General features: G+C 37.6%; 2 protein-coding genes across 4 annotated transcripts in view; one reads left to right on the top strand and one right to left on the bottom strand.

The window, feature by feature from the left end:
* Positions 1 to 205: 205 nt before the first annotated feature.
* trim69 (tripartite motif containing 69) lies at positions 206 to 6100 on the top strand. Of its 2 annotated transcripts, none has more exons than XM_079861145.1 (6): positions 206 to 1129; positions 1214 to 1309; positions 2577 to 2810; positions 3809 to 3831; positions 3933 to 4051; positions 5039 to 6100. In XM_079861145.1, exons 1-6 carry the CDS (start codon positions 608 to 610, stop codon positions 5581 to 5583), a joined length of 1539 nt encoding a protein of 512 aa, XP_079717271.1. In that variant the 5' UTR covers positions 206 to 607; the 3' UTR covers positions 5584 to 6100. The 2 variants fall into 2 exon arrangements, with proteins under 2 accessions (XP_079717271.1, XP_079717272.1); XM_079861146.1 differs by having other exon boundaries at positions 208 to 1129; positions 3936 to 4051.
* A 1775-nt stretch (positions 6101 to 7875) lies between these two features.
* The window catches only part of bmp1b (bone morphogenetic protein 1b), a 39904-nt gene continuing 35748 nt past the window's right edge, over positions 7876 to 12031 (bottom strand). For both annotated transcript variants that reach the window (XM_079861747.1, XM_079861748.1), the window contains exons 15-20: positions 11089 to 11269; positions 10616 to 10741; positions 9574 to 9701; positions 9242 to 9455; positions 8913 to 9163; positions 7876 to 8832 (exon numbers count right to left, since the gene is read on the bottom strand). In XM_079861747.1, the coding sequence (XP_079717873.1) occupies positions 8698 to 8832; positions 8913 to 9163; positions 9242 to 9455; positions 9574 to 9701; positions 10616 to 10741; positions 11089 to 11269 (1035 nt within the window). In that variant the 3' untranslated portion in view covers positions 7876 to 8697. The remainder of the gene's footprint in view (positions 8833 to 8912; positions 9164 to 9241; positions 9456 to 9573; positions 9702 to 10615; positions 10742 to 11088; positions 11270 to 12031) is intronic.

Raw genomic sequence — 12031 nt, 5'->3', positions numbered from 1 at the left:
ACAAATGTTTGATAAATATAAGTATGTATATATCAGAAAATTAGCTTTTCTATTTAGAAATAAAATAAAGTAATAAAATAACGCACAACTAATTTGATGAAAGTTGTGAGAAAACTGATAAATATGATGCATCTGAAAATGCATTGTTAAATATGCTTATATCCTTTATGCAAGTTTTGAAAAGAAAGAGTGGGAAAAAGTAGGACACATCTGGTTTTACTCACAAAGCTTTTTGTGCTGACATATGCACAGTCACATGGAGGGGATTAAAATGTTTTGGATAAATACCACGTTACTGTATGTGTGCAATAAAGTTTCTTATACAAGATTTCATAGGACCAATCTAGAAGGGGCTTTCTCCAAAAATAAACAGTCCTTGGGCTCTAGGCTCTTGGTTTCCTGGCTGTAGGTCTGACGTCATGTTGAAGGAAAGCAGAGGGGACGTGCAACTCCAGCCAACTTTCGGCAGGATCAAGCCTGAGACAAGAGCCGCCCCCTCAGCTCCCCCTATCCTTTCTCACAGTCAACAGGAAAGACAGGGCCAGAGCTCGGAGAGAGCAGGCAGGGAAGAGACAAGAGAAGAACAGCACTGAAGACCACAGACTAGATGTCCAACAATCTTCCCACACAGGACAAAATGGACAAGCAAAAGCTGAGGGCTGAGCTCAGTCCTCGAGTGTCCAAGAGCTCTGCGCAGCGCCTGAGCAGGGACCTCACCTGCTCCATCTGCCTGGACCTGTTCAAGCACCCGGTTTCCTTGCCCTGCGACCACACTTTCTGCGAGGCCTGTATTTCCAGTTACTGGAGCGGCCCTCGCGGGAAAGGCCAATGCGGGTCTGGTTCCTGTCCTCAATGCCGGAAAGTCTTCCCTGGCCAGAGCTACCGACCCAACCGCATTGTGGCCAACATTGTGGAGAGCTACTGCCAGGGGATCGAGGAAAGTGGGGGTCGGCTGACTGGGATGTCGGCCGACACGGTTCCTAAAAACCCACTTTGCAGCCGACACAGAGAAGAGCTGAAACTCTATTGTGAGGAAGACCAGGAGCTGGTGTGTCTGGTGTGCGGGATCTCTCAGGACCACCGGGCTCATACGCTGGTGTGCGTGCAAGATGCACAGAAGAGATATCGGGTAAGGATCAAAGACAATTTGTCTCTTATTTTGTAACCTCTTCAGCTCAGCAGAAAATAAGTCATTGTTTTTTGTGTTAAACAGACTTCTCTAACCACTTCTGCAACTGCCCTTCAAAAAGAGCTCAACACTGCTCTAGAGTGTGAGAGAGAGACTGAAGAGGAGGTGAAGAAACTGAAGGTAAGAATCACACAATCTCATGCACACTCTTCAATATTCTCTGGGAAGCATTGGCAATGATTCCTAAACCTAACCTGATCAGTGTTATTTTAGTATCATTGAGATACTGGTACAGTTTCTATTTATATATATAAACATGAATTCAAAGTTACTTTCTTAAAAGGATTGTTCACACAAAATGACAAGTCTGCCATCCTTTACATCATTCCAAACACAAAAGAAGATATTTTGAAGATAAGTAGTTCATCTGTTTTTGTCCATATTTGCCATCAAAACAACATTGTACCCCATTGGCTTTCATTGTATGGACCAAAAACACTGAGGCATTTTTATTGAAAAAATATCTTTTCTTTTGTTTTCTGCAGAAGCAAGACATGTACACTGTTAAAAACAAAAGGTTCTTTATTGACATTGATGGTTCCATGCATGAAGAACCTTTAATATCCATTGAACCTTTCCATTGCAAAAAAAAAGGTTCTTAAGTGGAAAAGAGTTCTTCAGATAGGCTACAATGTTCTTCACACAAAGAAAAAAAAAGTTTCTTTAAAAACTCTTACATTTTTTTGAGGAACCAAAAATGTTTTTTCAATGACATCACTGCGAAAACCTCCTTTTGGAACCTTTATTTTAAAGAGCGCTGTCTGGGAACAAGGGTGAACCAAATAGTTGATGGTAAATGATTTCCATGGTACTTTATGTGGTCAACAACTGTGTTGTTATCGACATTCTTCAAAATATCTTCATCTAAATCACAGTAGATCTGTATCTACTGTGTTCAGCAGTAGAAAGAAACTCATACAGGTTTGAAACAACTTGATGGTGAGAAAATTATGACAGAATTTTCCTTTTTAAGTGAACCATTCCTTTAAAGGGATAGTTCACCCAAAAATGAAAATTCTGTCATTATTTACTCACCATCAAGTTGTTCCAAACCTGAATGAGTTTATTTCTTCTGCTGAACTATGGAAGTCAATGGGGTCCATCAACTGTCTACGACATTCTTCAAAATATCTTCTTTTGTGTTCAGCAGAAGAAAGAAATTGAAGACAAAATGATGACAGAATTTTCAATTTTAAGTGAACTATTCCTTTAAGGGGAAAATGGAAGAAAACCATTCTGGCTGCACTACAATGCCCACTTTTCATGATCCAGTCAATTTCAAAACATTCAATACCATTTTCAATAAAATAAATGATTCACGCAAGCGTAAGTTGACTTCCACTCTGAGGGAAAACATTACCTCAAACGTGACTGCTTTTGAACGCAGGAGCACACTGCAGATCTGAAGCAGAGAATTGAGGCACAGTTCAGCGAGCTCCACCAGTTCCTGTACCAGGAAGAGAAACTCCTGCAGGTGAAGCTGAAGACGGAGGAGCGTCGGGAGCTGATAAGGCTGGACGAGCACAAGGCCCTGCTCAGTGTGGAGATATCCCGTCTGCGCAGAGCTATGAATGATATCGAGGACAAACTCAGCGAACAGGATCCTTACACGCTACTCAGGGTGAGTGACTGCACAGTCAGCCACACGTTCACACTCACAGATATTTGCAGCACCAAAGACATTTAGAATCGAAATTGGAGTGTGTCATACGTTTGGCAATGGGTGTGCAGACAGTGAAGCTTGTGTGTGATCCGCTCCAGATACAGTTGGATCCTGCAGTGGAGTGGAATCCCCTGTTGTCAGTGATTTGCTGTGTAAACGACCCTTTAAAGATCGGCAATTTTAATTGCATAACATAATAAATTGATTGAGATCCATTTTTCAATAGTTTTATATATTTATTACATACAGTATCATATAGCCTAGTTTAATTATAGTATTATAATTACATTCATAATTACATATAATAATAATAAATTAAAATATAAAATAAGTATTTAATTATTCTTATATATTTTTTAATTAATATTTTACATAAAAATAAATATTATTAAACATTTTCATTTTTTTCTTTTCTGTGTATAGCCTATATATATATATATATATATATATATACACACACACTATGTGTTGTCACATTATACACCGACGTCGGTGTATGAATGAGTGAATGAATGAGTGAATGTGAGGCAATATGTAAAGCGCTTTGGTGGCCATGGGTCTGTTGAAAGTGCTATATAAATGCAGTCCATTTACATATAATAGCCTACTAAATGAGTAAACAATTTAAAAATATTAAACACACATATATAATTATTAATTACATAATTACATATAATTATTATTATTATTTTTAGCTTATCCTACATGATCATTTCAATAGTTAACTGTTACAAAAAGCTTTGTGGGACATCACTTGGGTTGGGTCAACACAGGAAACAATCTAATGATCTCACCCTTGCAATAGGAAGATAATGCCATTAGTGCAGCACAAGGGGATTTTCCAGAGTCGCAGATGAAGCTTAGTTTCAAACACTGATCTCATGTGGAAAACTTCTGCCCCTGCCTCTCGGACTGAGCCAATTTCATCAATCTCCCTTTTCCTGTCTTTTTTGCAGAGTATAAAGGGCCTGCTTCAAAGGTGAGCGACCTCTATGGATCTGTTACATTTAATGTGTTCACTAATATTTTCATGAGGAAGTGCTTGAATTGTTTTTGTGTCTGGGCTTTTGTTGTTTCAAGCAGGCAGCCACCGAAATTTGAGAGGCAGGCACTGACACCACCCAGCCTGTGTGAGGGCCGCTTCGCCGGGCCCCTGCAGTACAGAGTGTGGAAGTCACTGAAGGGAAGCATCTATCCAGGTTTGGGAATGATCCTAAATAATCGTTTTTTTTTTTTTTTTATGCATTTTCACATAGTATTATTATTATACATTTTATTTATGGACGTCTTACATGACACTCAAGACACCTTAGAAACACAATAAAACTATTAACATTAAACAACAAATAATCATTATTACAGCCTGGTTAGAACTTGATACAAGCATAAAAGCAATCACATTAACGCCTACCTAAAAGATGGGTCTTAAGGCGAGATTTAGAAACAAGACGACTTTCCCTGTTTTGCACATCCTGTGGCAACAAGTTCAATAAATAAGGCGCTGCATGACTAAAGGCTCGGTGCCCTTTATAGAAGTTGTGCGAATTCGAGGGAGAACAAGAGTGAGTGCAGAAGATGATCTTAACGATTTCTTGACGAAGTCGATTAATTTTACATATGTGGAAATATGCAGAGAGAATGACACTGACAATGACATGTGCTTCCAATGATAAAGTACTGTCAAAGTCAAAGATGACACCCAAATTTTTAACCTGATTAGAAACAGACATCAGAAATCAAATTATCAATATTCACAGAGGAATTTTTAGATTTGGCCAGATTGATTTTTGAACCAACAAGAAGAACTTAATTTTTACTTCTAAGTTTAAGAAACTTTTATGTAAACCAGGTAGGTAAAGTTGGGAGTCATCGGCATAGCAGTGGAATTTAATACCAAATTTCCTAATAATATTACCAAGGGGTAAAAGATCAATAATAAATAAAAAAAGGACCCAAAACTGAGCCCTGCAGAACACCAGTATTGATGTACTAAGGCTTTGATCTAAACTGCTTCAGCTTTACAAATCGAGTATGACCCGTAACATAAGATCGAAACCAAGTCAAGGGGGCACCAATGATTCCAATAGACTACAATCTAGAATCAGTAAATGCAGTTAAGACTTATTTGATTACATTTAACCGATTACTATATCATGAACTAATAATTCTCTATTACATTGTTCTAGTTCCCTCAGCCATCACATTTAACTCCAAAACAGCCAACCCCTGGCTCAGTCTTACATCTTCGCTCACCTGTGTGCGCTACCAGACCTTCAACATCACAGTGCAGGACAACCCACAGCGCTTCAATGCCGCCCTGTCTCTCATGGGCAGTCAAGGGTTCACTAAAGGCCGCCACTACTGGGAGGTGGAGGTGTACAGCAGCACCGTGTGGACCGTAGGAGTCGCTCGCGAATCCGTCACGAGAAAAGGCGTCATCAATACCATGCCGGCCAACGGCTTCTGGACGCTCTCACTGTCGTATGGAGTTCAATACATGGCTGGGACATCTCCACCAACATTACTGGCCTTGGAAGAGCCACTGGCGAGAATCGGCGTGTATCTGGACTATAAAAGAGGGCTGGTGTCCTTCTACAATGCTGAGAATATGACACACCTCTACACCTTCAAGGACACCTTCACTGAGACCCTCTACCCTTATTTTAACCTGGGGTTCCTGGATAAAGTGCATGAAAATGAACCTCTTAAGGTGTTCCTACCTAAAATCTGAATTTTAGGTTTTAATATTCATATTTTATACGCTTTATTATTTTATATTTCATAATATTAATATTTCTTTTCTATATATAAACACTAGGCTGGACCTGGATATTTTAAGTTTTTTTTAAATAAGAGAATATTGTTTAAAGGGAAGCGAATTACTATATATATATATATATATATATATATTTTTTTTTTTTTTTTTAATGACACCATATTTTGCAAAAGCATTTATGTCAACATCACAGTGGGTTAGTGGAGGCACATGTAAAATGAAACCAAATCTTTAGAAAATGGTTATAAACCATGGCTCATGACACTTTCTCAGTTTAATGCTGCAGTAAGCTATTTTATTTTGGACTACCACGCATAAGATACCCTGACAGATATCACTGCCTTTGTATATACACATGTTCATGTACTCTAGATTTTATAAACAAAGGGGTGAGTGAATATTTGGCTGGTCAGGATGGTCTAGTCAGCCCCTGCTGGTAGATGCAGTAACTACACCCATCTGAGAACAAAAAGCATTTTTCTCCATCGACATTATCTGTATATTTTGACTAAAAACTATTTTTTGCAAGCAACATATCATCAAAATGATTTGAGTATATTACAGTATATATTTAACCAGTGACAGATTCTTTTCTGAAGGACATTAAAAGCATGAAAATGGACTATTAAGCTATTTCCCCTATCTACAGCCTTTAATGTAACAGCTCAATGCTGTAAACAGCAAAACAGTCAGTACAGGTTAGTGTAGCCAGTGCGAATACCACTTATATCAGCTTAAAACTAGGCTTCTATGCATAAAGAAACATGGTCCTACATATCCTGCTGAGAAAAAGAGACTATACAGATGTGAATAAATAAAATTTGAAAAAATCAACAACAAAAAAAATCACATTAGGCTATAGGCTACAGTCGTATGATAATGCGCACCCTAGTTATAGTCTAAAATCTACAAGCCTAATGATTTTATCTTTTTTGATTTTTTTTTTAATACAAACATGTACAATCTCTGGAAGAAATTCATTAAAAACCAACAACAAAGTGCGTTGCTTCATTTTTACTGTCTGGTAAACATGTAACAAATTATTTCCCACCAAGTTACTTTATACGATCAATGCAGTTACCTTTACTAACCACGAGGAGGTGCAATTGTACTCTTGTTAAGTTAAGCCAGGGGTGTCCAAACTTTATCTGTCCTGCAGAGTTTAGCTCCAACTTGACCTGCCTTTAAGTTTCTAGTATGCCTATTAAGACCTTGATTAGCTGGTTTTGTTATGTTTTTTGCAGGACAATGGCTTTCCAGGAGCAGGATTGGACACCCCAGCGTCATGCTGACACAGAAAGGGAAAGGCGTAGTATCGACACTGACTCTCTAGTTTTCTGGGAGCAGCAATTAAACATAATTAGGACTATGTTAAAGCTCTTGATTTCCACCTATACAATTATTAGTCACAATGACTTAAACAACAATTGGCATGAGTCATGAAGTCCTTTAAACTTACAATGAAAATTAATCTGGCTTTATTTTGCCCTGTGGGGTCCTACTTGGACAACTCAAGAATTAGCTAGGCTATATTTAAGGTTATAAATCTGGTAATTAAAAAAAACTATAATTGCAGGGTGAAAAACGTGTGGCATACGGCGTTAAATAATCAGCCAATACACGTCAGTTTGAAAAGAATTTCTAAAACTAGACTTATATTGTTTTTAAGGTAGTTCCGGATCTGAATGATGAAATAATCATAGCATTCTAGCGGTGCTAAAATGTATGATATAGGCCGGGGTTAGCCTAGTTTCATAAGTATCACTGCGTAGCCCACATAGAAAAACAGAAATTGTTGTTGTGCAAGTCGCCACTACAAGGGACTATCTTCCAGCGGAAGCAAAGCATTTAATGATGTTTACTGAAAATGAAAAAAAAAAAAAAAATTATTCACAATTCAAAATTGTCATTAATATTTTTATTATGTATTAAATGTCTCATAAATGCAACAAATGCACTTGAGGCCATGCTACATTGAGCATGAAATGGCCTTTTTCTAGTCTTTTTTTTCTTTGCAGTCTATGGGCCTGACCAGCTGAAAAGTGTCCAGTCTGACAACTACGTTGTTGTTGTTTTTTTGGCCAAGTTGGCTCACTGCAGACAGGCTATAATAGTTAAAAACTTACCTAGTAGCATAGTTTCAAAAGGTCATGATTCCTGGTAAAGGTTGTTAACTCATACTACTCACTTGATGATCCTAGCTCATTTTATACACAAAGGCAAAAGAGCAATACAAACCTTTAGTCATCTCAAATTGTTTATTAGTCACATTAGCATTGTCTTACAGTTCATTGCATCAGATGGACAATATCAAATGCCAAACAATTTAAGTCTAAGGGAAGGCTCTCAAGCCAAAACTTGTTGGTATTCTTTGATACACAAGTGTTGCTGAATTATCTGGATCCTACTTCATTGTTGCTTTACTTTATTCCTTGCTACTTGTGAGTGGGTAAAGTTGCACTAGATCTATTTCTACTAATATAATTTAAGTTTAGAAGTCTAAATAATCATGTACAACTCTCATGTAAGGAATAGTGCTAGAATTGTTTTTTTTTTTTTTTTTTTTTTTTTTTTTACAAAAAATATAATCCTTGTAAGTATGATTGAATGATATTTTATACATTTCCAAACTCAATTACCCAGATGTGTGGCAATAAAAAAAAAAAAAGTAATTTTTTTTTTATAATAAAAGAAACATCTAAAAGTCTTTAAGATGGTAGCCTTCAAGGAATGGACGAGATCTCCGGGAGGCTAAAGTGCATCAGGGACATTTTGAATCCAATTCATCCTTCCTCCTGGACTTGCAGTCAACAAAGCTCTTCATACTAATAATATCTGCCAGTCTGATGTTCCATTTCCTATTGATTTTTCAATGGATCCTTTGAAGTACGACAAATTTTTGCCTTTTCCCTACATCAAGCTTGTTATCTCTGCTTTTTATAGCTGAAAGGCTACATGTGAGGTTGGCACCATTAGGACTTCCTCTTTGCAGTCTGGAGGGGAGGGAGCAAGAGGCCTCGGGTGGCTTCAATAATACAGGTGCACAGGAGCTCTTCTGTCATGAAGAACTCACTTACTAGAGTGCAGGGTGTCCTGGAACTTGGTGCTTCGGTAGCGAACATGGAAACCTTTCTTGTTGATAGTGTCGTCCGAGTGAAATTTGATGACAATGGCATCACCAGCTGAATAGATCTCCTCTGGTGGCTATAAAGGATCAAATTGAGACATAAATGTATAGATGTGTGTGCTTATGCTGGCTTAACAAAAATCTCAGGTGAGCTTACCCCAGACCCACAGTAGCGCCCCAGCCTGGGCACTTTGACATCAGCGCCATCAAACAGCTCCATGTAATCATAGCCACAGTCAGCTTCCTCCTCAATCTCAAAGGTGTGGAAGATGAGCTCCACCCCATAGCCCTTCTCCGCTGAGATCACCCACTGGCAGTCTGAAGCTCCGGGATAGTTGTTGTCACCAAACTGAGCGTGGGAATACAGATCCTTGGTCTTTATCTCCGCCTTCAGACTACCACCACACTCTGAGAACAAGGACGATTATCGGTATCCAAAATCAAACGTTCATGGAGAACCTCAGGACCATTCAGAGAAAGAAATACCTGCTGAATGAGAGACCTTAAAACCCCTTTTCTGTACAGAGTTATCCGAGGAGAACCGCAGGAACATGGTGTTACCACTGGAAATGACTGGCGATGGCTTTTTGCTCCCACAAAAGCGTCCAAAACTGGTCGCTCTGCCATTTTGGCCGTCATATATCTCCAAGTGGTCGTATGTACACTCCTGATGAGCCTCCATGTCAATCTCTTCAAAAGCCTATGGGAGAGAATACAATTCGGATTAATCGCCACACAAACTGGAGCTGGTGAAATGGTTTACTAGTGTATGCTGTATCTTTAACCACTCATTTTGTCAGGCCAAATGAAGCAAGTACAAGTTTAATGCGGTGGCCTGGGGTGGTGGATAGGGTCCATGTGCAGGCCTTCTTGCTGGGGTATTTATCAGGCCAGTTTGGACTGGTGATGATACCGGACACACTGGTAATGGCTTGATCACAGCCCACTAAAAACACAAAACCAGGACATAGATGATTGTTGTGAATCCTCAACTAAGCAAAGGATGCATAGAAAATATTTTCTGTAAGCTTAATGAAATTATATCTTGTTTGAATAGTTAGTAACATAATCTGTTACATTACACATTTTTGGTAATATAATCAAACTACTCTTTTTTATTACTTTTAAATTGCTTTTGACCTTTGTTTATCAGATAGATTTAAAATGGATAATCTTGTACTAAAGTGATATAACAATACAAAGAGACATTTTTTTTGTTGAAAATTTGACATCAACAAAATGAAGTGCATTAAACATTACATCACGACAGGGTTTCCCAAACATACATAAGCATTAGGCTGTTTTAGAAAGGACAAGTTAAAAGACAGAAAAGAAGAATCAGTGAGAATCAATAAATTATGAATAATATGTACTGCCATTTTGTGAATATTAAGTAATCATGTAATCAATAATCTACTTACAGGTATAATTTTTTTGGGAATCTGATAACGTAATCCAGATTACCTATATAATCAGTTACTACCCAACAGGGAAATAAATATAAATGTAAATATATATATTCATATATGAATATACTGTGAATATACGGAAATATTCGTATCAGTATTTTTTTCTTTTTGATAAAAAAAAAACATTTTATTAAGAGGTAATCGTAACTTTAGGTTTAAAGAGTTTACAAAAAGCAAAAGGAAATGTATTTTTTTGTGTACTCAGGGCAGCCTTGGACCATTAACGAAACAGCCCTTCGCAAAAAACATTAATCTCTGCATCTGTACGAGTTCAAATAAAATACAGAGCTTTGAAGTGCTTAATTTTGTCCAGTTTATGCCAAATCAATGCCTCCAGCCAAATGGATGCCTCTAATACAAGAATGATTGGTAACGTGATGTAAAGACGAACCTTCTTTGCAGTCATGTTTATTGGTGTGCAACACAAAGCCACTGCGACACTGACAGCTGTAGCTCCCAAACGTGTTAACACACTCGTGCTGGCAACCTCCATTCTCCCTAGAACACTCATCCATGTCTGCCAGAAAAAAAGAGGAACTGTAGTTTATTGTGTAGTTTGTTGATTGACACAATACACCCAATTATATAAATATCAGTGAAAGACAAGTCTACAACATTCATGAAGGCTATTAAAGGAAACTTGACAGTTCCGTATTTCATCACAGACATCCATTATAAGTACATTACTGTAAATGTATGCATTTACAAACTGAAGGACAGCTTGACATAAATTCTGGGTTCAGTACAAAAGAAGAGTTAAAAGAGTCAGAACCTGTCAGAAAAGAAAGTCAAGACTGTCTGAAACTCATTTATATTGTTCGTTAGCTGACAAGACAAACGCAAATCATCAATTCTCATGCTCACCAGAAAAGAACTGAGCTTTGAAGCCTCTCTTGGATACAGTGTTGTCTGATTTGAACTCAACACGCATACTGTTGAGCTGGGACGTGATCGCCTCTGGTTTCTCTGTGCCACAGAACTTCCCATGAAGCTTGGCGTCAGTGGACAAACCACTGTGTACCTCAACATAATCATATTTACAAACCTGTAAACAGACAGACAACCAATGAATAGATTTCACATTTTTTTAATAACTTTTTTTGTGCTTGCTCAAAATGAACAACATTTAAATAAACAAACAGTTAATAGATAATCAATCTTTCTTCCAAAATGTCTTTTTGTCTTACCCTGATTCATGGTAAACCTATTACATGTGTTTATATTTTAGACCTGTCAGGATGGTTTTCGCTGGAAATTACGTACAAACGTCAACAGCGGAAACAACTAAAAAAACAACTTAAAATACTCATTATTTTACTCATACAGTATATACTAGTCATTTTTGTTCATACAGATAAGAGTAATGCATTGAAACTGATAAGGTAATTTTATTTGTGTAAACTCACAAGAACAACAAAAAGTTGTGCTTTTTTAAAATAAAGAAAACAAACAGGATGCGCTTCTTGCCATCTCGGTCTTTGTGAGCTGGAGCGTGTCACAAAAATTAACCGAAACTCAGCGGATAGGCTACTTGCTAACTCACGCAAATGTAAAAAAACGTGATCATCAAATATTAAACAACATGTAAATCAAAACTGCTTAATATTACCAAATGAAATGTCGAATCCATGAAGAGAAAACGACTGTGAAGCTTTGGGGGTGTTGGACTCGATCTACTCCATCTGTGTTTTGATCATCGTTCTGAATCTGATCAAGGCGTAGTCTGACAAAAATGTGATTTTCTCAACTTTTTTTGTTGCCTTTCTTTATGAAACTTACCGACATTCAAGTGTTGATAAAAAAGGAT

The sequence above is a fragment of the Squalius cephalus genome (genome assembly GCF_949319135.1).
Source record: "Squalius cephalus genome assembly, chromosome: 24".
Taxonomy (NCBI): Eukaryota; Metazoa; Chordata; class Actinopteri; order Cypriniformes; family Leuciscidae; genus Squalius; species Squalius cephalus.
This window is presented reverse-complemented; position numbering and strand designations above follow the sequence as displayed.